The 27,672-nt window shown below is 40.0% G+C and overlaps 1 protein-coding gene across 1 annotated transcript in view; it reads right to left on the reverse strand.

Moving 5' to 3' along the window:
• Nucleotides 1–5,057: 5,057 nt before the first annotated feature.
• Nucleotides 5,058–27,672, reverse strand: part of CWF19L2 (CWF19 like cell cycle control factor 2) — a 121,376-nt gene continuing 98,761 nt past the window's right edge. The window contains exons 14-18 of the mRNA XM_032427691.1: nt 22,929–23,045; nt 15,870–16,025; nt 13,677–13,757; nt 8,686–8,787; nt 5,058–6,249 (exon numbers count right to left, since the gene is read on the reverse strand). Of these exons, the coding sequence (XP_032283582.1) occupies nt 6,106–6,249; nt 8,686–8,787; nt 13,677–13,757; nt 15,870–16,025; nt 22,929–23,045 (600 nt within the window). The 3' untranslated portion in view covers nt 5,058–6,105. The remainder of the gene's footprint in view (nt 6,250–8,685; nt 8,788–13,676; nt 13,758–15,869; nt 16,026–22,928; nt 23,046–27,672) is intronic.

The following is a 27,672-nucleotide window of genomic DNA, read 5'->3' on the forward strand; positions in this document are numbered from 1 at the left end:
TGCCCTAGAGGAGCACAGGGCAGCCCGCAAAAGGCTGACGCTGTAAGTCCCAGTTGCAAGGAAATGAGTGATGCAAAGAACCACACCGGTGGGGAAACGGATCTTTTCCCAGCTCGGCCTCCAGGTGAGTCAAGCTGTACCTCAACTGCTAACCCACAGAAGCTGTGAGACAATGTGTGTTGCTTTCGGCAGCTAGGTTTGTGGCATCTGCTATGCAGCAATAAAAAATGAGTATTATTGATATAACGTTCTGGCTTAAATCTATCATCTTGCTGTTTGTTCTCTCTTTGTCCCACCTGTACTATGTTTCCTTTTCTTGCCTTCAGTTAGATTGAATATTATTTTATGTTCCATTTTACCTTCTTTGTTGGCTTACTGCTATAATCTCTGTTTGCTGGTTTATCTTAGGGTCTGCTTTACAGTTCATAACTACACATCCTTGTCACAGCCCACATTCAAGTCCTACCGTACCGCTTCAAGTCTGTACTTGAACCTTACAAGAGTACACCTCCATTTCTCCCCATCCCACCTTTGTGCTTTTTTACTGTCATTTACTTTGTATTTACATATGTTATAAAGCTCACAGTTTTTCTTCACATGATAAAATATCTTTAATTTGAGCTTCGTTCTGGATGCAGGAAGTTAAGTTACTTGGGAACAGCTTGATCCTTCTGCCTCTTGTGTTTAAGATTTGTTTGTCAAGGCCAGGTTAGTGCTAAGGCTTGAGATAATCATTCTACATTACACACTACCACTCTGGGTACTCACACTTCCTGGTCAGCCTTGAAACCCTGTTCCTGCTAGTGGGGATGTGACTTCTAATCCTCCCGGGTACATCAGTCTTTGCCTGGCCTCGGGTAGCCTCCACACATGCACGTGATCTCCTCTTGTAGCCTGCCCTACTGTCTTGGTCCCCCCAGACTCACAGCTTTATTTCCTCAACGTGGCTGGTTCCGTAAGCTCTGCCTGGATTCCCACACCTTGTACCATAAGATGAGATCTCTCTCGGAGCAACAGGATAAGGCAATCAAAGTGCTCATCTTACTTGCTTCCCACCACTTCGGGATCATTATAATTTCATGCCTGATAACCAGGTCTTAAAAACCATTGTTTCACGTATATTGTCTATTTTCTGGTCATTTGAGGCAGGAAGATAACGTGGTTACTTTGTCTTGGCTAGAATCATCAATTTTCAGCTCTTCATGAAAAAAAAAGGCTGACTCAGCGTTGAACCAAGAGCACACAGGGCAGAGCAAAAGGCCTCGTGGAATCCCAAGAAGCAGGATCACAGCCCCCATCAAGCCTGGCAACATATGTGTGACCTAATTTTAGAACTAGTCAACAGTGACTGCAATGTGCCTCAAATTTTCCATCTTTTTCAATGACTGTGCCTCCCACAGTTACTGTCTGCTTCTCTTACTATTGTATGTTTGGGGGGTGTAGGGGGTGCAGATCATTTGTCTCTTAAATTCACGCATCTTCCGATGGAAGCACCTAAGGAGCCTCATCTCTGTCTGAGCCCTCGGTAGATGGGATCCTGAATTTCGAGCCTAAGCCTAGTGTCCTACTGAGATGAGACTTTCTTGGGAGGATCTGAATACATTTTTAATGTGAAAGAAGTAGAAATTTGTGGCCAGAGGGTAGACTGTGTGGATTAAAGGTGGTCACACTACTCCCATCAAGAGGAAGAGTTAGGACGCCTCTTTGGAAGGCAGATGGGCTCTGTGACAGCTATGATAAACAAAATTCAGCAAAACAACGAATCTGTGCTAATTTCTGGTCCCAGGCCCTAACTAAGACAGGGGCACCTTCCACCTCTTCTGTCTGGGAAGCATCCTTTGGGACAGAAATCAGAACCCATATAGTAAGCCCAACTACACTGAAATTGCTGTACAAGAAGAGAGTGTCAGCAGCCTGTCCCGAGCGGTTTCAGTGATTCCAGTCCAGGCACCAGACCTGTGAGCAAAGGACCATTTCGACTACTCCAACTCCAGCACACACCATACGAAGAACAGAGGCCCTCTACACACCATCCCCAGTCAGCTCCAGATGTCTGAGCCACTCCAGCTGAGGCCTCAGACACCTCAGAGGTAGAGGCAAACCATCCCACTGAGCCCTAATCAAATTCCTCACCTATAAAACCACAAGATACAATAAAGTAGTTGTTATAAATAACTGGAACAGGAGGAAAATTCAGTTTGCATATCCTTCTTACAGATAAGATACAGTAGAGAGGTCAACTTGATATTTAGATATAGGATTCTAGAGTTCACTGAAGAGGTCCAAAATGAAGACATAAATTTGGGAGACATCTTACTTGTCTTGTTCTACTTTTCCTTTATCCATAGCCCTTACCACCACTGACATTTTCTGGATAATTTATTTATTACGTCTAATGTTTACTGTCTATCTTCCCTGATACTATGTAAACTCCTCAAAGAAGGAATTCTTGTTTTATTCATGAATGTATTCCCTGCACACAGAACAGGAACTGGCATACAGAAAACAAGTATTTCTTGAATAAATGAACCAACCTAAAAATGGTATTTAAGACCATTTTAAGGATGGTATTACCTTGAGAGAGAGACAGTGTGTGTGTACAGAGAAAAGAACTGAGGATGGGCATTTCAACACTTAGCGGCTGAGAAAATGAAGAGAAACCAGCGAAGGGGACTGGGAGGAGGCTGCCAGTAAGGAGGAAGGAGAAATAAGAGACAGTGCTCTAGAAGCAAGGAAGTGTCTACAGATGTCAGTGATGCTGACAGAGCTAGGGGAACCCTAAGCAGTCGTCACGTGATGTGCCCGTGGGGAAGGGTCACGGAGGGTGTTTTAGTAGAATGGGAGGATGAAGTCTAACTGAGAACAGGAGGAGAACGGAAGGAGAGGACACAGATATCGAAATGAGCTGTGCTGTCGAGTGGAGAAGAAACATGGCTAGGGAGGATATGATGTCAGGGTTTGTTGTTATAAAATGTTTGTGTGCTAAAAGGAATAATCTTCCAGAGAGGGAAAAACCTAATAATACAGGGAGAGTAGGGCCAACTGAGTCGGTGAGAATGGATGAAATCCGGAACATAAATGAGTGGATTAGACCTAGATAAGAACAACAAAATAATTTATTTCCAGAGGAAAAGGAGAGAAACAGGTACAGATGCAGGTAAGCTGAGAGACGTGGGAGGAAATCTCCTCGATGTGGTTCTGTTTTCTCAGTAAAACAGGAAGCAAAGTCCCCCACTCAGACAGAGAGGAGTATGAAATAGTCCCTCAGCACTGACCTCCAATACACTTGGCACAAACCTCGCATTAGAAACTTCTCGTGCTTTGGGGCAAATACCCAGTAGCACAATTGCTGGGTCGTAGGGTAGCTCTATTTTCAACTTTTTGAGGAACCTCCATACTGTTTTCCAGAGCGGCTGCACCAGCTTGCATTCCCACCAACAGTGTAGGAGGGTTCCCCCTTCTCCACATCCCCGCGAACATCTGTCATTTCCTGACTTGTTAATTTTAGCCATTCTGACTGGTGTGAGGTGGTATCTCATTGAGGTTTTGATTTGGATTTCCCTGATGCCGAGTGATGTAGAGCACTTTTTCATGGGTCTATTGGCCATGTGGACGTCTTTGGAAAAATGTCTGTTCATGTCTTCTGCCCATTTCTTGATTGGATCATTTGTTCTTTGGGTGTTGAGTTTGATAAGTTCTTTATAGATTTTGGATACTAGGCCTTTATCTGATATGTCATTTGCAAATATCTTCTCCCATTCTGTCGGTTGTCTTTTGGTTTTGTTGACTGTTTCCTTTGCTGTGCAGAAGCTTTTTATCTTGATGAGGTCCCAATAGTTCGTTTTTGCCCTTGCTTCCCTTGCCTTTGGCGATGTTTCTAGGAAGAAGTTGCTGTGGCCGATGTCGAAGAGGTTACTGCCTGTGTTCTCGTCTAAGATTTTGATGGATTCCTGTCTCACACTGAGGTCTTTCATCCATTTTGAGTCTATTTTTGTGTGTGGTGTAAGGAAATGGTCCAGTTTCATTCTTCTGCATGTGGCCGTGTCCAGTTTTCCCAACACCGTTTGTTGAAGAGACTTTTTTTCCATTGGCTATGCCTTCCTGCTTTGTCGAAGATTAGTTGACCATACAAATGTAGTGATCCGAAGGGGCACCTGCACCCCAATGTTTATAGCAGCAATGTCCACAATAGCCAAACTATGGAAAGAGCCAAGATGTCCATCAACAGATGAATGGATAAAGAAGATGTGGTACACACACACACACATACACACACACACACACACACACACACACACACACACACACAATGGAATATTATGCAGCCATCAAAAAAGAAATCTTGCCATTTGCAACAACGTGGTGGATGGAACTACAAGGTATTATGCTAAGTGAAATAAGTCAGAGAAAGAAAATTTTCATATGATCTCACTGATATGTGGAACTTGAGAAACAAGGCAGAGGATCATAGTGAAGAGAGGAAAAAATGAAACAAGAAGAAACCAGAGAGGGAGACAAACTGTAAGAGACTCTTAAATCTCAGGAAACAAACTGAGGGTTGCTGGAGGGGAAGGAGGTGGGGGGATAACAGGGTGATGGACATTGGGGAGGGTATGTATTGTGGTGAGTGCTGTGAATTGTGTAAGACTGAGAATCACAGACCTGTACCCCTGAAACAAATAATACATTATGTTAATTAATAAATTAAAAGGGGGGAAAAAAGAACTTCTCTGTACTATAATTATTTATGTACATGTCTCATTCTCCACTAGACTAGAACATAATTTAAAGTAGGGGAAGTACTTTTTATTTCTGCACTACCAGCATAAAACAAAATGCCCTGCAAAAAACCGTTAACTCACAGATTAAATAAATAAACGTTACACATTCATCTAAGGCTCTGCAGTAAAGCTCAAAGAATCTGAAAACAGCAGTAAATATAACACTAGCAAGTATCTATCTGATAATTATAATTAAATTCAACTTGCAAATATTGAGAAATTGAACCATTAAACTTCAATTTACATATGAAATTTTAAAACTACAGCTAGAACATAAACATTTTTTAACATACCAAAGAAATAACAAGATGTCGATATTAAAAAGAACTATAGAGAGTTAGGAGTTACTCCGGAGTATGCACCACACTGATTCTAGGTAATCAACATTTCATGACAAAATGTCAAGGATCAGCTCCAAGACCCAGTATCTTTGAAAAACGGTTGCAACAAAAATATCTTCCGTATTAAAAAAATAGGCGCACTCTTACACCATGGTCATATTTTATAAGTAAATGGCTTCCTCTTGACGCCAAGCGTAAGAACAAAGGAAAAATGAAGAAGTGTAGATCGAATACAGGGCAACAGAATGCGCTCTGGACATTTAGAATACTCTTGTTACTTACGATTTTGTAATAATACAACCCCAAAATGATGGCTTGGCTTAAATTTTCAACTTTCAAACCCCAAACAACTATAAATTGTGTTATTTGGAACGATTACTTTTAAAATCCCCAAAATTCGAGACACTATTTAAAAATCCAGAAATAAAAACAAATCATGAACACATTATGCTTCATTTAATTCTTTATTATTCTTGGGACATTCTTTTTCCTTTGATAAAAAGAAGAGCAGTGACTACCGGTAGAAAATAAAGAGCCTTTCTATAAAGTGCTACGAAAAGAAATTGCAATTATTACTGAAAACGCCAATTCAGTTTAAAATATTCAAGACAAGCCAGACAATAGTCTTCACAATCTTGAAGCAGACCCACTTCCCTCTGAACCAACGATCTGCTGTACCTCCCAGATAATCCTTCAGAAAAGTCTTTCCACATCTTAAACTGCACAGCTGAAAACACCAAGACGTGGGTACAGAACGGGAATGTGAGTGGGGCCCCCCTGTTTCTGGTCTTGCTCCCCAGTTACTACAAAGCAGTCGCAGGACAAGGTAGGACAGGAAAGGCGATCCAGTGATGCCCGGGTGTCTGAGACCCAGAGCGGGACTTTCTCTCCCTCTGGCCTGAGGGTCAGTGGTCTAGTCAGACACAATGGAAGTAAAACTGAAAGGAATCTGAAGAAGAAATTTAAAAAATGAAACGTATGACTCAACATTTTTTACTTTTGGTGAAGTCGAATGGTTTCCACCACTGAGCAAACTGCAGGGCTTTCTTCCTCTGATCCTCAAAGCTTTCCCGGATCCCTTTCCTCCAGAGTCTTGGTTCTATATCCAGCATCCCACCAATGATTTCCTTTTAAAGAATGAGAAAAATATAGACACATGTCTGAAAACAGAATGAAACTATTTCTGTTTATTCGGCTACTAAATATAAAATTAGTAGTTCTCTGTGAGGATGTTCACATTTTACATAAATATTAGTTTCAAGTTAAAAAAATCTTATTTTCCAATATAGAGGTTCCTCAAAAAGTTAAAAATAGAACTACCCTACAATCCAGCAATTGCACTACTAGGTATTTACCCAAAGGATACAAAAATACAGATTCGAAGGGGTACATGCAGCCTGATATTTATAGCAGCATTATCAACAATAGCCAAATTATGGAAGCAGTCCAAGTGTCCACCGACTGATGAATGGATAAAGAAGTGGTGTATATATATACAATGAAATATTACTCGGCCATAAAAAGAATGAACCCTTGCCATTTGCAATAACATGGATGGAACTAGAAAGTATAATGCTAAGGGAAATAAGTCAGTCAGAGAAAGACAATTACATGATTTCACTCATATGTGGAATTTACGACATAAAACAAATGAACATAGCAGGGAAAAGAAGTAAACCGAGAAACGGACTCTTAACTAGAAAGAACCAACTGATGGGAAGGTGGGGGGGATGGGGAAACAGGTGATGGGGATGAAGGAGCGCACCTGTCGTGATGAGCACCGGGTGTTGTATGGAAGTGTTGAGTCACTAAATTCTACAGCTGAAACTAATTTTGCACTGTATGTTAACTAGCTGGAATTTAAATTGGGGAAAAAAATCTTGTTTTCAATTAGTTCTAACGATGCAAACCCTCTAATTCTAGGAGCGCTGGCTGCGTCTCCTGTCAAGCCATTTGTCATTTTGTTGCTTGTTAGTACATCCACCAGAGAGGAGCAAAGGGGAGAAAGAGAGGGTGAACTGTACTTATTCTGGTCCTTCTGAGCTGTTCTGGTAAATGGTATGGAGAAAAAGTTAACCAACATGTAGCAAATATGCACTTTGCTGTTGGACTGCAGGCAAGCTCAGGCTCATGTTCTCTCTACTACCCCATATATTTATAAGCCAGTTTCTTCCACTATCCGCTGGAGATCTTTTTTCAGGAAACAAAATCATATTTTAATACTAATCCGAATAAACTAAGAATTAAAAATTATAAATCACCTTCATTTAAAAGTCACATTCCAAAGCCCTGTAAGAAACAGATTTTGGTTAGTCTGCTTATTATCCTACATGATTTCCTCCTGATTCTCTTCCTGTGCTGTTAGCAACAGAAATTAACGCAACTTAAGCTTGTGAGTATCCAAGTACACAAGGATATGGGGAAGACCTGTAATGCTTAGAGGGCAACATGGGAAACACTGGACTCGGTCAAATTCTGCATATTCCGTCTGCTTCTATAGGGCATGTGGTGAGATCCTGGACAGCATCTTAACATTTTTTACCAAGAGGACCGAACTGTGTCCAAGCAAGTACCAAATATCATGGGGGATACAAAGAGAACTGACATGAATCTACGTGCCTTCCGAGAACTCATAACAGAATGTGCAGCTGTGGAAGAATAACCCAGCTACACAAAGAACCATCTTAGAAAGCAGAATAAGGTAAATGCCAAGGCTGACTATACGGAGACTCAAAAAAGAAGATTCTATTTTTGGGTAAATCAGAAAAAGCTTCATGGAAAAGGGAACCTTTTTCACTGGGAAACAAATAAAGGGACCAGTAGCAACAATAATTTATGGAAAACATGAGCAGAAAGGCCCAAGCTGTGCTCGATTAAAAGGTCATTTCTAGGACTATTATTGCTCAGACTGTATTACTATTTCAGCAGTCCCATTAATTTCATTCCAGTCCCTGATACAAACTTCAGCAGACCCCAAACGTACGGGCTGTACCCCACGGGGCCATGTGCAGTGGTGAAAGTACCGGCAATCTAGCCCGGCCCTCGGACGCCTGCCCGGGAACCCGGGAACAGTGTGAAACGACAGAGTCTTATATTCTCGGGCTGGATGGTGCTTCACTATACACAAAGGGGTCTACCGCACCCACGAGCGAGAGGCGCCTGTGCCCCTGGTTCTGTCTGAAGCTCAGCTTCTTCATCCGTAAGATGACCAGAGTAACCGTATCTACAGAACGGAGTGCTCCGAACAGAACGTGGCTGTCAGCTCACTCCGAGGGTCAACGGTGTCACCCTTTCCGGCACAAGGCTGGCTGGCTCGACAGGAAAGCAACTCCCAGCACTCTTGACCACGTCCGCAAATGTTTGGTTGCAGAGTGACAATCCGGACTGTTATGAATATTCTGGGATATTTTTATTAATAGTTTCTAGCTTCTTCCACTAAAAATTGGGTGGAACAGTACTCACCAACTTCACTCTATAAGGTGCCCAAAGTTTTGATTTCCCTTTGAAACAAAAGTGTTACCAAATTGCTAACCTTTGGAATTTTATTAAATCTGTGAGCCTACCTTTCCAAAGTAATGAGGGAATTTGTGTTGATCTTCAATGACATGGGCAAACCCTCCTTGGAGGCCAAAATCCACAGCGAAGTAAGGTAAGCCTCTGGGTACCTAAACAAGCAGATAAATCACACATGAACACAGCCCCAGGCAGAAAGTTCCGCTGAATTCCTTCTCCTGCTCTGAGACATAACAGTAATTAAGCACCCCTTCAAGACAAACGTATATAATAAATTCCCAGTTCTAGAAATACTTAGGCAATGACCTAACTTTCAAAGTAAAACATTTCATTTGGTAGCCTTTCAGCTCTTCATAATATCCAGCAACAGAATCAAAACCACTATTTTCCTGTCTTTGGGGAAAACAGGAAAGAAAAGGTACTAATTTTTTCCTTAGACTACAAAAAGAATAAGGATACGGTTCCCTGCATCTCCCTCACAAAGCAGAACAGGGAGAGGCCCACCCATATACACAGAGCTTTGTTTATAATCTGAGACTTTATTATTTATCAAAGATAAACTAAACCCAGACAATCACAATTTTTTATTAACTAGTGAGATGGGTATAGCAATACTTAGTTTACCAACCTCATTTCAAATGTTCTCCAGGATTAACTATTATCTTTTCATTTCTCCTTCTGTCTATACACACACATACACACACGTAGCCTGAACTCTATCTTGACTGGAAAAGTCCATAATTTCTGGCTTTATCAATCTGTGTCCTTGCAAGTTTTCCCTCCAAGCCCTCATCTGTCACTACACATTATTCAAGTGGGTCCTGATTCCCGCATATAGTCAGCACTTACTCACTTTGACACTGAATCACACGTCTATTCAACTACATGTATTTTATATTGTCCTCAAGAAGGCATGACTTGGAAGGAGACAGTATGGTATGGTGGAAAGACAGTGGTTGTCATGAAATAATATAAAGCAGTTAAGATTAGGACTTAGAGTTGTTCATGTTATAGGAAAAGCATAAGAAAAAAATCAGTTTACAAAATAGTATATAATATAAAATGCAGAGAAGTGGGTAACTGTTTTGTGCCTTTGTATTTTTTCATATTTTTACATTTTTAAAATATGATAAAGATGTATGACCTAGACAGGAAAAAACAAAGTCAAGAGACAGATAAGGCCTCGACCACAGCTCTGCTTCTTATACCTCTGTAACCCCAGGCAAGTAATTTAACATCTCTGAATCTCATGAGAACTGGGAAGAGCTACGAGGTTCGCTGTGAGGATGAACTAGGAAAATGCACATAAAGTGTCCAGCCCAATGCTTGGCACAGAGAGGGTTCTTCAAACACTACTGTCTTTTCTGTCTTCCAAACAACAGTGCTTTGTCCAAACATGGTGGCCAAAGAGAAAAGAACGGAAGGCTCCATGAGGATATTTCTGTTATCTGAAGAAGATCATCACATGTGAATCATGAATGGGAACGGCTAAAACAATGCTACAGAACCACACCAACTAACACATAGTACTTCTGGGGAGAGACAACTTGAGGAAGCAATCTGTGATGACTCTGCCCCTGCCCTCTGCTCGTATCACACTGTATTTGGCAGAAGAACAGCCCTAAAATATGTCAATGTTCTAATCCCCTATTTGCCATGAATATATTACCTGACTGAGAAGAGGGACCTCACAGATGCGATTAATTTATGGATACTGAAATGAGGGGATATCATGAAATGGGCCCATGTGGGCCCAACGCAATCACAAGGATACTTGTAGGAAAGAGTCAGGAGAGTCAGTGTCAGAGAAAGACCGTGAGGTCCCACAGTGCTGGGTCTGAAGATGAGGAAGGAACCACAAGCCACGGAAAGCAGGCGGCTTCTAGAGGCTGCAGAAGGGAAGGACACGGATTCTTCTCTGTGGCTTCCAGAAGGAACGCAGGCCTGCGAACACCTGGACTTCAGCCCAGTGAAACCATTTCGTATCTGTGACCTCCAGAACTGTGACAAATCTGCGTTCATCTGTGCCGTCACCAGCAGGAAGTGAACGTACGCACCAAGGGCCTCGACAGCCTGGGACGTAACCGCCTGCTCTCCGCACTCGCACACGAGGCACAGGGACCGCCACAGGCGTGTGTTCTCTCACCGCGCTGCAGAGGGCACAACCGACCGTCCTGCTGGGACGGCTGTCGTCAGGAGGCCCTGTGAAGGCTCCGCAGCAAAGCTCACGCAGCTACCCCTTTGCTCCGCCTGCCCTGACGGCCGCAGGACTTACTACTTCGCTCTCACTCTTGAAAGACGCTGACAGAATTACGGCAAAACATTTTATTGATGGTAAAAAACCAACCAACCAACCCAACCCGTAATATCTGAATTTTCCCCTTTTAATACTCCAGATACTACTCCTGACTTCCTGTAATTGTCCTTGAGTTTGAATGTCTCTGGGTAAACCCAAATTTTCCTTGACATGAACCTTCCTCAGTTTTAAAAATCCCTAAATGTGCTTTTCAATTATAGTTATCACAAAATTAAACTTAAAATCATACTATTTAAAAGTTCAGGAAGAATTCATATGAAATGTTGATAAAATAGCCCTGTGAAAAATGAACACTTTTCTTGACAAGTTAGTTAGGAACATGCTGCTCTACAAGGAACATACAGATCTCCCTTGTAAATTTCCGACCTTCACCCAGACTTCACACAGGCAAAGAAATCAGATCCAGCAAGGAAACAAAATGGGCATAAAAAGAGAAGTTTATCCTCACCACAAAAAAATATAAGTCAACAAAGAATCAGAATGAATTACCACTACATAAATCTCTGCTAGAAGCCAAGGATCTACTTGAAAAAAAAAAAAAAAAAAATCACCCCACCCCATGAAGCAAGTAAACACTTTATGAAACTACCAAGGACACAGAGCTTGAAAAGTAAGTATAATGAGGTTCTTCCAGAATAAAAATAACATTAAAGTAAGTCAAAACTGTTCACTTTGTGCTCAGAAACACTTTCATCATTTTAAAAAGACAGTGGCGGGGCGCCTGGGTGGCTCAGTCGTTAAGCGTCTGCCTTCGGCTCAGGTCATGATCTCAGGGTCCTGGGATCGAGCCCCGCATCGGGTTCCCTGCTCAGTGAGGAGCCTGCTTCTCCCTCTCCCACTCCCCCTGCTTGTGTTCCCTCTCTCGCTGTCTCTCTCTCTCAAATAAATAAAATCTTTAAAAAAAAAAAAAACAGTGGAAAGCTTGTTAACTTAAAAAGTGACCTCCTCTGGAATTATTCCTAATACTCGAGTTCTCTTCACAGTTCCATCCACATAATTATTGAATCCTAAAGCTAAGAGCTCATCTGGCTCACTCCCTATCTGCTGTGACTCTCAGATACTAGGCGGTGACTTAGAAAAAGCAATGGTTGGTATCTTTGCAATGCTTCAAAGTAGAATACACAACTACCATTCCTACGAAGATCGGTTTCTCATTTTCCATATTGGTTAAGTTAATATTAAAGCCCTCAAGGTATTTAACTCAAGTATTGTGCACATTTTAAAAACAGACGTAGAACAGGTACTAGACGGTTTACCAGCAAGAAAACTGCATATACAGGGTAGCAAATGGAGAATAACACATTTCTTTTATAATTTCTACTTGGAAGTATTTTCAACGCCATTAATGTCAGGTTATAAAAGAATATTCAGTGGCACTGGAGATGATGAGAAGTGAAAAGCCCAACACAACAGATGGGCCACATTAGGGACCTCTTCCCACAGACTCACAGAAAACAGAAACAAAGAGGGTGTTTGTGGGGGGATGGTTTGTTTTGTTTTTAAATGTACTGTCTGGCCCAATTCACCAGCAAGTAAAGAGAAGACTGTAGACAATGTTTTACCTTTGCATTAAAACCATCTTTAGTAATGCAATGAAATTTCAATCTTTTGACTAAGACACAATAAATGTAATGAGAAATCCTACAAGTCATTTATATCAGGAGTTTGGCTTTCCAAAAGAAGAAACAGAAGAAAAATAGGCTAGTGTCATCTACTAGAACAAAGGTCAGCATATTAAAAAAAAAAAACTTATAGGAGCACTGGGTGTTATGCACAAACAATGAATCATGGAACACTATATCTAAAACTAATGATGTAATCTATGGGGATTAACATAACAATAAAAAAAATTAAAAAAAAAGATTGAAGAAAATTATACTATAAACGTATTTTCCTCCAAAAAAAAAAAAAACTTATAAAAGTTTTAATTTAAATAAAACATTCTGGACTTTGTAGAGTATATGGTCTCTGGTGCAAACTCTCAGCTCCGTCCTTGTGGCATAAAAGCTTCCAAAAACAACACATAACAAAATGGTGTAGCTGTGTTCCAACACAACGAATTTACACACTTGGCAGCAGGACAATTTAGCACAGGCTGGAGCGCCCCACCCCTGCCCTGGACCAGAAGCCCCCCAGGTCCACGGTCTTCTCTGTTCTGTTCCTAGCTGTCACTCACCAAGCAACCGTACAATAAATAACTTTATGAATAGAAGAACAAAAAGGAATCCACAGTTCTGTTCTATCTCTATTCTATCGATTTTCTATTTCTAGGAAAGAGAGAGGTCATTGCAGGAGTACTCAACTCATGCGTAGCGTATCGAAGAGATGATCTGCAAATCAAGACTAACTGTGAAACACGGTTAGGAAACTGCCAAAGAATAATGAAGCCATAATCTAACTGAACCACTGTTTTAAAGGAACCTAACAGGGAGTCTTTGTATAAGGAAAAAAAAAAAAACCACAAAACAAAAAAAGTGAAGAGGAGTCTGTAGGAAAGCATTTCCCTCATTATAATTCAAGTAACCAGAAGGCCCCTCTCACACTTGTCCCACGGAGGCTGCAAAGTCCATGGCAGGAGCCCCTCCAGCTGGGGGTGATCCTGCCATCAAAGTGACCTTTGATCACTCAGCCAAATGGTCTCTTTCTCAAATAAGATGTGAAAAGTAATGAAGATCCTAAACACCAGGATCACTTCTTATATTGGGGGGTGGGGGGGATACTTACAGATTTTCTGATATCTTTTGAAGAGAGATCAATCAATTTCTTGTTCATGGACCATTCTTCATCAGATTCCATTATGGCTTTCTAAGAAATAGCCATTTATTAATGAAAAAATAGTTTATAAGCAAATACAAAGAGATTAAAAATAAAGTAATACAATGAATTAATCACAGAACATATTACACATGGTAGTTCATTATTTTGAATGGGTTAAGGCTTCAATTTCTGTTATTTAAAATTGGGCCTTCTTGACTTTTTTTAAAGTCCTATCTTTAGCCAAGATATTATTTTACTCATTCTTAATTCTTGTAGTAACTTCAAGACCAACTTTACATGACAAACACAATCCTTAATAAGACTAAGCAATTTAACATTAAACATAAGTTTGCAAATATAAAAGTTCACAACTTCCTTATCTCATTCATAAAAACCTACTCAAATAAACTTGTTTCACTGCCCTTTTCCAAAATCAAGAGTAACTTATATGCTCTCTGGCAACCAAGCACTTGAACTATCTCTGGCCCTATAACAAGTAAGAAAAATGCAGGGGAAAAAAAAATACATAGAAGTGGCATTTTAAGACTTTCTAGGCTAAGCAATAGAACTAGTATTTACGGTAAAGAAATATTTAATAGAAAATCCAGGATTATGAGTATAAATACTCTCGTTTTTGTACGGTTATCATTATTAATGAAGCAAATTTTAAACATAAAATTAACATTCAAATAAGCACTATTTAAAAACATCAAATATACTGCTGTTCCATATTAAAAGGCACGGGATGCTGCCTGTGTTGACACCGTAAGGTAGCGCATTCAACACAGAACTGATGCCAACAGATGTATCTTCACTGATCATGTACGAGGTTCAGTGTAGAAGTGAGACAGGACCCTACCGAATGATGACAGCTCTGTCACCCAACATGGGGGACAGTGGCTGTGCCCCGTTCTACCCTACCGCCTCAATGCCGACAGTCACAATCACCTAAGACTCTACTGAAGAAGTACCAAAAAAAAAAAGAAAATTGAAGAAAAGTACAATAACCTCTTTCCCACCTGATTCTGTTTAACATGGAACTAGCATGGGTTTGGGGATTCTCCGGTTCACTCTCCTACTTTAATAGTATAATCCTTAAAATCAAATAGTTGTTTTGAAAAATCTCTAGAGAGGGGCACCTGGGTGGCTCAGTCAGTTAAGTGTCTGACTCTTGATTGCAGCTCAGGTCATGATCAGGGTCCTGGGATCAAGCCCCACGTCAGGCTCCGTGCTCAGCAGGGAGTCTGTTTGACAATTCCTTCTCCCTCTCCCGGTGTCCCCTCCCCTTCTCACGCATGGGTGCGCTCTCCCTCTCTCAAATAAATAAATAAGTCTTAAAAAAAAAATCTCTACAGAGAAAGTAGATTTTCACCACCTCATTAACCTTAACAGGTCTAATAATCCTTCTTGCTGGGATGTACAGTCCACATTCATGAACTCGACCTCCTATATTGTATAAATGTTGCATTGGAAAGTCTTAAACCCCTTCACAAACATGACCTCCTTTGTTCACTGCACATGTTACTAATTCATACGTGGTTCGACACATAAGCATTTACGTTAGTCTATGAGTTATTCTGCATTCAGCTCAGTATCAAACGACGCTATTCAGTAAAAGCTGCCTGAATATTACAATGACACTTAACTGATTAAAAACTCTAGTAATTATATGTTCAAAAACGTACGTCAAGATCAGACACTGCTTTCTTCTTAGCAACAGCATGATGAGGGACTAACTACTAAGAGTAGTTACTTATCTCAGCAGTCGTAACCTGCACCCTCTGCGTGTAACTATCATCGGGTCTTGCGAATTTCAGGAGGTTTTTGAGAACTAGGACTATAATTTTGACTTGAAAGTACTTCAAGGTAAAACCCTGAATTTCATTTGAGAAATGAGAAATTAAAATAGAAATTATAAATGACCATTTGACAGTTTATTCATACTTATAAATAAGCATGCTTTTTAAAGGTCAAAATCCCAAATGTCTCTCTACAGAAATTTGTAATACAGCAGAATCTTTTCTGTGCGTTACTTCATTTCTTTAGAGAAAGTTTGATCTAAGTATATAGGGAGAAAAAAAATACAAGAAAAAAGGTAACTGTATTCGTAAAACAGCAAGGTAGTAAAAAAGTATGCATGCAAAGACTATCCCCAAATACCTTAAAATAGATGGGAGCCATCTCACCCACTTCCTTTGGGAGAGGGATGCACTCATAAACCATATGACAATGCTTCTTCATGCCCATGTGTGTTTCTAAAAAGATGCAGTCCAGTCCTTTATCTTCAAACATCTTTACCAATGATTTTCGGAACATCTGAAGAAAGGAACATGGCTAGGTAAATAAAGCACTTAGAAAAAAATACAAAACATGAAAACAATAAAAGGTAAACTCAATCCCTTTAAAATAAAAAATAAGTAGTAAACAATGTTTAAATTTTATACTGTTACCTTACTTTACTTTCTAAATCTACTACATAATTTCACATATTTAAGCAACTTTTTTTTAAAATTGGAACTACTCTGCACAGTTTTATGTACATATTGGAAATGGTTCCAATAAACTAAAATAAGAAAAGAAAAGAGAAAAATCAAACTCAAGTAGTAAAATATGCAGAACTGACAGTAAAATCAGAGGAAAACATCCACAAGCCAAAAAAGGTCCTTCTAGAAGGTAGGCGCGGAATTTCCTGCCAATCTGCCTGCCTGCACTCACAGCATCTTCATCAGCTGGTTCCCATGTATGTCTGCTGACCCTTCACTGGTCACTTTGCATATTCAAGTGGTCCCCTATTTTCACGGAGAATCGTGTCCTAGCAAGTGTGTGAAAGTCAAACATGCTAAAGTTGAAAAGGAAGAGTGTTTCCTTTTCCCAAAGAACTCAACATTATCATACAACCCCTACTTCTTACTATCTTCTACTTGTTTATTTCCTGATTTATTTCACACGCCTAAGCCTGAGGGACAGCTGTTTGTGGAGCTCAGACATGCAGTCCAGAATGTCCACATATACTCAGGGGACAGCCCGTGTAGAGCAGGATGAAGCCAGGGGTTACAAGACAGGGGACCAGGCTGAAGACTGGGAGCCAGAAGCCAACTCCCCAGCACCACCAAGGTGTCTAAGAATCCTAAATTCAAACGTGGCCTTGTAGAGTGTCACATGTTTGTAAAGTGCTAGGGTATTTGTCTAAGCGGGAGGAAGAAGCATTTTTTACTTAGATTTGTCAGCTGATTTATAACTTCTAAATATTTTAATTAAATTTTTAAATTATGATTGTAGATCACATGAAGAAAATACAGAGAGGTCCCATATACCTTTAACCCAGTTTCCCCCAATGGTAACGTGTTACAAAACCACAGTCCAATAGCACGACCAGGATACTGACACGGATACAGTCGAGATACACAGCAACTCGAGCCCCGTGGGGATCCCCCCCACTGCCTGCTCACAGCCACGCTCACTCCCTCCACGGCAGCAACCTCCAGTGCGCTCTCCCCTTCTGTAATCCTGGCATTTCCAGAACGTTACATAAATGCAATCACATCATCTTTTGAGGTTGCTGCTCTTCACTCGGCATGACACCCCCGGAGATTCAACCAGGTTGTCGTTCAGACACTGCCCAGGGACGGCCACGGGGAGATGGGTGTGCAGGCTCCCCACTCAGCCTCCACTGACACCAGGAACTGGGAGAGGCTACGGTTTACGGCTGCGTAGGGGACAGGAGTTCTGGGATTCCACCAGGTCTCTGATAATCACTTATTACTGATCACTCGTCACTTTTCTGTTTTGTATTCATTTTATAAAATAAGAGCAAGTAGAAAAAAACAAGAAATCAAGTAACTGTAACTTGACGTCAACTAGAAAGATACCTAGTAAGCAATGGATACAGGATTTGCTTTTCATTTCTGACCACAGCTACAGAGAAATTCAACACAGTCTCTTTAGACACTCTATTTGTTGTTAAACTCAAAGTCTTGGCTAATAGCCTGTGGGGCGGCAGACTTCCCACCTATAATCTCATTACAAGGTGACTGTGAGATAAATCATTACAGATGATTAAAGATGATTGTTTCCCCTTTGAAAAATTCTCTGACTTTGGTACTATATAAAATCAAATTAATGGAGATAGTGCACACACAATTGAGCTTAAGTTATTATAAAAAATAATAAGATAGAGGGGCGCCTGGGTGGCTCAGTCGTTAAGCATCTGCCTTCGGCTCAGGTCATGATCCCAGGGTCCTGGGATCAAGCCCCGCATCAGGTTCCCTGCTCCGCGGGAAGCCTGCTTCTCCCTCTCCCACTCCCCCTGCTTGTGTTCCCTTTCTCACTGTCTCTCTCTCTGTCAAATAAATAAAGAAAATCTTTAAAAATAATAATAAAATATAAACTACTGGCAGGCATAGATATCTACCTGGTAAAACTGATCAAATTTTGCAGTTGCCAAGGTCCTAATCTAATTTCTGCAAATAAAAAACCCCCTCCCCAAAAAAGCTGTTTTCATTAAACTGTTTCACTTTCCTCTTGCTGAGCAAAAAGAAGACTAAATTTCCCAGCCCTTCAGGGGCTTAGGTGGGGCCATACTTATTCTGGGCAATGGAGCGCGTGTAGAAATGACAGCACCGCTGTGTGACGAGTGGCTTCTGCGTCACTTGAGACAGTTAAGGGTAGTGTGCCTGTTGTACTCATTCTCTTTCATCCAAGGGGCTCAAAGAGAAGACCCCCACCACGGGAGAGCCTTGTCATGGAAGGGGCCTGGATACCTGATTTTATATCTAGAGGCAATCTGCCCTGGAGAACTGCCCAACCCACCCTGCAATAGGACAGAAGAAGTTAACTTTTGGGAGGCCTGGGTGGCTCAGTCAGTTTAGCGTCTGCCTTCGGCTCAGGTCATGATCTCGAGCCCTGCATCGGGCTCCCTGCCCTGGGGGGAGTCTGCTTCTCCCTCTGCCCCTCCCCCCGCTCATGCGTGCTCGCTTGCTTTCTCTCAAACAAAATCTTTAAAAAAAAAAAAAAAAAAAGAAAAGAAAAAGGAAAATTACTACTAGGATAGAACTACATATTTGAAAACTAAGCTTTTTTGAAGAAGGTAGAAAGTGGATAAAAAGCAATACCAGCTGCAACAATGTAAATTTAGCTAATCTGAACATATCTCACAGACCTGACTTCATGTTTGCTCACAGCCCCTTCCCGCTTTAACTGTTTGGATGCTCTTTCTAGATACTCTCTGGACAACACTGAAGAAGACAGACTCCAGAGGTCATGAATTAAAAATGAAAACTCGGAAGACCTAAATTAACAGTGATACAGGAATTGCTCAATATTATATATAAACATCATACAAATAGTTTTGAGGAGGACACACACACACACATTGAAGTACTTCTCCTCTCTGCATATAAAAGCCTTTAATTTAAAAATATGAGTTTAATGACATAATTTAAGGTTATCCACTCCACTAAAGCAGGATTTTCCCGAAGCTCACTATAACACATACACTATACATATTGAAATAATATTCATTCTTTAAGTTATATGACAACCAAACATCGAAGAAAGTTTTTTAGTTCATTATTATAAGATACGAAAAGTATTCTATGCTTCAGAGAGATAGAGATACCCCACGTTATGGGGATGACATAAAATTTCCATATTTCTAGTAGAAAAAACTCCATCCATTGGGTAATCACTATTTTCCACATTTCTAAATTATGACTATTCAGCCAAGTGCCATTCCTCATTTAGTTAAACACATCCGGACTAAAATATCTTACAATATATCTAAGTAAGCTATACGACAGTGTTGCAATTCTTTTTTTTTTTTTTTAAGATTTTATTTATTTGAGAGAGAGAGAGAGAAAGAGCGAGAGCAAAAGCAGGGGGAAGAGTCAGAGGGAGAGAGAAGCAAGCTCCCCACTGAGCAGGGAGCCCGATGCGGAGCTCGATCCCAGGACCCTGGGATCATGACCTGAGCTGAAGGCAGACGCTTAACCAACTGAGCCACCCAGGTGCCCCGAGTGTTGCAATTCTTAATTAGTATAAAGTCACATTACAACAATTCAGGTAAATATAAGTACAAAATTTTGAAATGAAAATTAAAGTATTTTACTTGAAACTATCAAAGCTATTTAGGATTGATCATATAATATCAATACTATAATTTATTCAAGTTTTCTAAATAGAGCATGTCTAAAGATAAAGTTATCCCACGATAAATATTATGAGATAGAATACAACATATATATTTAACTCTATACCCTTCATGGAGTGACCACTCAAAAATAATTTTTACAATTATTAAAGTAATTTTTAAAAGAGTAATTAGAGTAATTAAAGTAATTTTTAAAACCGTCCAAACTTAAGAGAACAGAAAGACTGAGAGAAGATTCACCGAAAATCAGATCACCCCATAATATCGGACTCAAACACTGGGAAGCTGGTTCACACCTGCGTGGTGTGTGTGGGGGCTGGTTAGCAGGGAGGGTGACAAGGAAGCCACGCTGCCCTGCAGAATCCTCAGGAGGCTCAGGAACTGGCAGCACCAATTGTTACAGTAGAGTGAAGGGGCAGCAAAAAAGCAAATGGCACGGATGAAAATCTTTGAAAACAAGCAATTAACACGCCGATACCCTCCTGACACTGGCAGGACACTACAGGATTACGCTTGGGAGAAGGTACACAGTAAGGCTGCTGGGCTGGGAAGACCAGACAGAGCTGAGAGTATACAGTGTGAAAACGGGCATGGCAGGAGATACTGAGGGCTCAAATTCTACCACCCCAGCCTTCTTCCCCAACTCAGCTGCCAGGACACTAGCAAGATGTCTTAGATGCACCTGGTGAGAGGCAGAAAGAGTGCTCTCTGAAGAGTCTGATCGCCCCACGGAAGAGACCTAACAGTCCAATTCTGGAGGTTTCCCAGGGAAACGGCCCCACCACACCACTCAGCAGTGAAGCCCAGTGTACGTAAGGACCCCACCACCACACCACTCACCCGGGATACTTAAAAAATGGACCTAGGGTGTCTGACTATAACATAAGCTCAAACATACCTGTCAAACTGGTAAGAGTAACTTTAAAGGGGACCTAAGTTTCACTATATATATTTAATGAAACTAAAAATTTGGATCTTATTCAGTCAAAATCTGTGATTATTCCCACATGCTGTGCTGAAACTTATCTTTGCATTTTCTATTAAGTAAGATCTAAAATTAAATTTAAATGTTACTAGAGGATGGAGATAAAAATCACTTAAAAGAAGTGGCTCCTTCATTTGTAAACAGTATTTTTTCCTAAGTCAAATAATTTTTGTTATATATTCTCTAGAAGGGGCAAATAACCGTAAGGATATTTAACAGCCATAATTAATTTGAAAAAAATTTTAAAGATATTTTGAAGTAATCTCTACACCCAATGTGGGGCTTGAACTCAAAACCCCAAGATCAAGAGTTCACACACTCCACTGACTGAGCCAGCCAGGTGCCCCAATTTGAATTTTTGTACATATTTGAAAATAAGAACAAAAATCCCCTTATTTCTTTAAATAAGCTAGAATCAGATACTTTATTTGTTCATCATCTTATACTAATTTATAACTTGGAAGAATTTCTTCTTTTATCATAAGAAAAGAGCCATAATGCTATTATTTGTATTAAATAACTTGGCTTTTATCCCTCATTCAATTTTCCATAATGCATATGGCTCACAAAATCCACTAAATTATAATGTAACCTATATGAGAATATACCATACCTTTGGGCAGAAACAATGATTTTATCTCTGCATTTCTCATAACACCTAGATTATCTTATATTCATGTACTCAATGTCTCCTGAACTGAATGAATTTCTTCTTTATCCACCTCAATGTTTTCCACCAAGTAGCTTAATTTCTTACAGAAATATAAAACACACAGACTAGATTCCTATATTACTTAAAATCTTTTTGGCACTATATTTTGCTCTAAGTTAAATCAGTTTTGCATGTATAAATTTTTTAAAGACATTCCAAAAAAGTCTCAAAATAATTCTGAAAACCAAATTTGCATACTTTCTACTTTAAATTATTTACTGCACTGGCATCCACTACTAGAAAAAAGTTTTTTTCACATCAAATATTTTTGTCCACATTCTTGCCCCTACTCGGCCACAGATTCATTGAAACAGTGTGCCCTTTACCTTTCACAGCATAAACTGAAAGATTACAAGGAGTAAGAGAGTGAATTTGGTAATATGCAGTCAAAATATCTCCTCTTCCGGGTGTTATGCTGAGCGAAATAAGTCAATCAGAGAAAGACATGTATCATATGACCTCACTGATATGAGGAATTCTTAATCTCAGGAAACAAACTGAGGGTTGCTGGAGTGGTGGGGGGTGGGAGGGATGGGGTGGCTGGGTGATGGGCGCTGGGGAGGGTATGTGCTATGGTGAGCACTGTGAATTGTGTGAGACTGTTGAATCTCAGATCTGTACCTCTGAAACAAATCATACATTATATGTTAGAAAAAGAAGAAGAAGAAGAAGATAGCAGGAGGGGAAGAATGAAAGGGGGGAAATCGGAGGGGGAGACGAACCATGAGAGACGATGGACTCTGAGAAACAAACTGAGGGTTCTAGAGGGGAGGGTTCTAGATGGAGCACTGGGTGTTATACGCAAACAATGAATCGTGGAACACTACATCAAAAACTAATGATGTAATGTATGGTGATTAACATAACATTAAAAATTTTTTAAAAAATATTTCCTCTTTCAGCATCTTTGTCAGCATGATACAAAGACTAAGTATACAGTCTCTTCTGAAGTCTTACAATCGTCACATTTTCTAACTAGGGTTCCCTGTAACCCCTACTCAATTTCAAGTATTAGAAAAACAAGAGCTTTCTTTCTTTTCTTTTTTGGTCATTATGAGGTCTTGAGATAATTCAGGAGCAATTTCACCCATGTTGTGCCTTTCAGTTTCTTACAGAATCAGCCACACACACATACACACACACACACACACACGAAATGGAGTACATGGAGTACAGCAGGGAAATAAAATTAAAAGGTAGTGAGTGGTGAAAACACCATGATCCACAGGTATACACAACTAGGAAAATGTGTACAAATGTGTAAGTTCAGAAAGTAAGATCACTGGACAAAGGTATAAAAACCCACTGGAATTTGTAACGATAGTCTGTAAGACTGCTCATGAGCATTACAAGGATGAGCATGAGCACGCTGACCTGAATTTCCTCCCAGACGTCTTCATCCAGTAAGGTGGCCGCTCTGTGGTGCTGCAAAGGGACTATGAGGCAGTGCCCCTCGGTGAGAGATCGGAAGTTGGGTAAACATAAATAAACCTATGGGGAAAAAATTGCAAAGTGAAATGTTATTGTATTTACTCTCCACTGTGACAAATGAGCCATGGGAAACATGGCTAAAGTTTAATAAGGTTTACTTGTTTACAAGCAATGTATTTTATTTCAATGTTTTTAAAGATACCTGATATTTTTCTAAAACTTGTAAAGGCCATGAAGATAGATTTTAATAAACTGCAAATTTACAGCACAAGTCTCAATTTTAACTGTTATATGTATATCTGAGATTGAGCTTACCCAAGGGCAAAATGAATGACACTTTTTCCTTATTCTGAGAAAGCTTTTTGCTTCTTGAAACAACACAATTTTTGGCAAGAATGAAAAAATACATGAGTTGGTAATGATAGAGAAGTCTAACTGGTGCCTATTTATCAGAGAGTCCTTCTCTCATTGGCTGAGCAGAGAATTAACCCAACTGAGAGAGAAAGGAAATGTGCTCTGCAGGGCTTTACTGCTTTGGTTAAGTTCTATTTAAATACATGTATTACCTTCAAATTGGTGCTATTTTTTTCACTATACACAAACTGTCTTTTTAAAAAAGGTCAATTAGTATGTATGTAGTGAGCAGTGTTCATGAGGAACATAAATAATATTCTGCAAAGGGGCTTGGTCTTATTTTCTATTATTTTTTTGTTAGGTTTTGGCTAGAAATATTTTGTATGGCAGACAATATTATTTAACAAAATAATGCAAAATTTTAAAGCTTTGCTGAGAGAGGACAAAGTAGGAGTGGATACAGAAATTAACCTAAATTTATAGTAAAATCATAACCACATTCAAAGTTAAAAACATCAGTACTGATTCATTAATTGTACCAAATTTACAACTTGTAAATTGCTTACTCCTGTCAGATGTTAATAATAGAAGAAACTGAACATGGTGTATATGGAACTCTGTACTGTCTTTTTAATTTTTCTGTAAATCTAAAACTATTCTAAAAAACAAAGCTTACACCCAAAAAACAAATAATCCAGTCAAAAAAATGGGCAGAAGACAGGAACAGACACTTCTCCAAAGAAGACGTACAAATGGCTAACAGACACATGAAAAAATGTTCATTATCATTAGCCATCAGGGAAATTCAAATCAAAACCACACTGAGATACCACCTTACACCAGATAGAATGGCAAAAATTAACAAGGCAAGAAGCAACAAATGCTGGAGAGGTTGTGGAGAAAGGGGAACCCTCTTACACTGTTGGTGGGAATGCAAGTCGGTGCAGCCACTTTGGAAAACACTGTGAAGTTCCTCAAAAAATTAAAAATAGAGCTACTCTATGACTCAGCAATTGCACTCCTAGGTATTTACCCCAAAGACACAGATGCAGTGAAAGGAAGGGTCATATGCACCCCAATGTTCATAGCAGCAATGTCCGCAATAGCCAAACTGTGGAAAGAGCCAAGATGCCCTTCAACAGATGAATGGATAAAGAAGATGTGGTCCATATATATACAATGGAATATTATTCAGCCGTCAGAAAGGATGAATACCCAACTTTTACATCAACATGGATGGGACTGGAGGAGATTATGCTAAGTGAAATAAGTCAAGCAGAGAAAGTCAGTTATCATATGGTTTCACTTATTTGTGGAACATAAGGAATAGCATGAAGGGCATTAGGAGAAGGAAGGGAAAAATGGGGGGGATAATCAGAGGGGGAGACAAATCATGGAAAAATGGGGGGGGGGTAATCAGAGGGGGAGACAAACCATGAGAGACTATGGACTCCGAGAAACAAACTGAGGGTTCTAGAGGGGAGGAGTGTGGGGGGATGGGTTAGCCCGATGATGGGTATTAAGGAGGGCACGTACTGAATGGAGCGCTGGGTGTTATACGCAAACAATGAATCATGGAACACTACATCAAAAACTAATGATGTACTGTATGGTGACTAACATAACATAATAAAATAAAATTTTTAAAAAAGTAAAGCACAGTGTTAAGACAAGGTGGAAGAAGACTTTTATTTTTAAAAAAGGAGGGAGAAAGGAGGGACAGCTGATGATCACAACTTATTTCTAACTCTGTGACTTTAATCAGTACTAATACAGCTTCATTAATGTATCTGCTTTGAAGACATCAATTTTAAGTATCAGAAATTCAGGGTGATGGAGAATTACTGAATTGCTTTGAAATACTATTTGTTGTTTCAACTAAATGGCAAAGTAATTCCTTAGAAACTCAAAATCATATATGATTAACTTAGGTAGTAACTAAAAGGAATAATTCGTTATTGTTTATTCAGATGAATTAAATGACCCATTAGTCAGATATTGTAGGACATGGAAGAAATTCCTTCTAATCAATATTTCTACATTAAAATACTCCAAGACAAAAGGCTGAATGTCGATGGTAGTTTCTAGAGCAAAGGTAGCACAATAAAGCATAGGTGGGGAAAGGAGAGGCTCAAGTGGTTTTTTAAATGAAACCAAAGTGCAAAGACAAGTCCACAAGGGAACAAACAGATCAGCCAACTCTTGGAAAGTTACAGGCAAAGAGAAGGATTTAATACCATTAGACAAGACTGCTTGGAAAATGTGGGTTACCCCACTGCAGAAGAGGACCACCAAGGAAAACAGGGAAAGGCAGGTTGTAAGAAACAGAAAATGTCTGTTCACTGGCCAGCCGTCTGCTTTCACAAGTGGACTGAGAAATGCCCACGCTGGGATGCAGCCTACCCAGCAGCCTACCCAGCAGGAAGCCAACAGCAGGTCCGTGCACTCAGCTCCTGTGTGCCTCCCTGGACGCAGCCCGTCCCCAGCACCGGGGACATGAAGAACCCACTGGAAAAACTCCAAACTTCCCCTCAAGTACGTAGGAAACATTTAAGTGTCACTTTATGTTTGATCTGTTCCCCCACTTTTTAAAGATGGGGATCAGACTGAAGAGGAATGAAATATGTATAATGTCATAATTACAAAAATTTTACTGTTTATGTAAAAGTCTGGGAAATAATTCAGACAAATTAATACAAGTAACTGGTTATGGTGGGGGTTTTTTTAATTGAATCAATTTTAAATGGGAGTTTTACATTTACCTTTTTGGTAAAGTTTGGAAGGAAAGAAAGAAGCAGAAGAAGGGTAAGGAAATAAAGAAACCAAAATATAAACTGGTAAGTCAACAGTCTTAACAACCTACAAATATTAAAGACTAGAGTTGGAATGGAAACACCAACGCCAGTTCATTGGATACATAAGGTGTATGTCACATGTATGTGAGAAACAAATTAATAAATAAACACGCGTATGTATGGTGCCCAAACTATCAGTTCCTGAACTAGCACTCATTCATTCAACTTCCTCTCCCACTCCACTCCAGCTACCCTGGCCTCCCCGCTCGGTGAATGCCAAGCGCATGCTCTCCTCAGGGCTCCTCACTCACTGATGCCCCGGACCTGTAAGAGGAGTCATTCCGGTCTTCATGTTGCTTGCTCCTTCTATCTTTCATAGCTTTACTAAAATACCTCCTCAAAGGGGCCTTCTGACCACTGTCTCAAAAAGTCCCATCATTTTGGGGCACCTGGGTGGCTCAGTCGTTAAGCATCTGCCTTCGGCTCAGGTCATGATCCCAGGGTCCTGGGATCAAGCCTCACGTCGGGCTCCGCACTCAGTGTGGCATCTGCTTGAGATTCTCTTCTCCCTCTGCCCCTTCCCCTACACTATCTAAAATAAGTAAATATTTTAATAAAAAAATTAAATAAAAATAATAAAATAATAATTTAAGGGGCTCCTGGGTGGCTCAGTTGTTAAGCATCTGCCTTCAGCTCAGGTCAGGATCCCAGGGTCCTGGGATCGAGCCCCACAGTGGGCTCCCTGCTCAGCAGGAAGCCTGCTTCTCCCTCTCCCACTCCCCCTGCTTGTGTTCCCTCTCTCGCTGTGTCTCTCTCTGTCAAATAAATAAATAAAATCTTAAAAAAAAAAAAAAAAAAGTCCCATCATTTTATCCCATTTCCACGCTTTATTTGCTTTAGGACAACACTTTTCTTCAGTTAGGACAATTATTACTTTATTTTCTGCCCTATTTTACTACAACACAAGCTCCAAAAGTACATCTGAGTCTACTTTTCCCCAGTTACTAATAAGGGTCTCGTATGTATCAGGTACACAATAATTATTTTCTTATATTTAAGTGTAAGTCGCCAAATATTTCTTGAAGTGACTACAAACACATATTCTTGATATACAATGGGATATATGTTTGGTAAACAACGGGCTACATGCTTAGTGTACAATGATGACTAAGACTTACTTTTTGTTCTTCATAGAACTTACAGACTATTAGGAGAGGGACTCAATAAGTGAGTAAAATACAGTAAAATTTTTCGAATAATGAGATATTCTATGAAGAAACAAATAGGTTCTTTGAGAAAGTAAGGAAAGAAGCAGAAACCACTTTAGCCTGAGTATTTCTGAAGTGATTTTAATACTAAGTATCAAGTGCCGACCATGGAAATAAGGTCACAGAGCTGGTGAAGGGCAGAGCCAGAAGCCAAGTCCAGCTGGGCCGGCTCCAGAGTTCAGAGCCTCAAGCACTTGCCAATTTTGCTTCTCTAACAGGCAGAATCACACAAAATGTGAGCTTCATGTCACCTAAATATTTACACTCGCT

The sequence above is a fragment of the Phoca vitulina genome, unplaced genomic scaffold (genome assembly GCF_004348235.1).
Source record: "Phoca vitulina isolate PV1807 unplaced genomic scaffold, GSC_HSeal_1.0 scaffold38, whole genome shotgun sequence".
Taxonomy (NCBI): domain Eukaryota; kingdom Metazoa; phylum Chordata; class Mammalia; order Carnivora; family Phocidae; genus Phoca; species Phoca vitulina.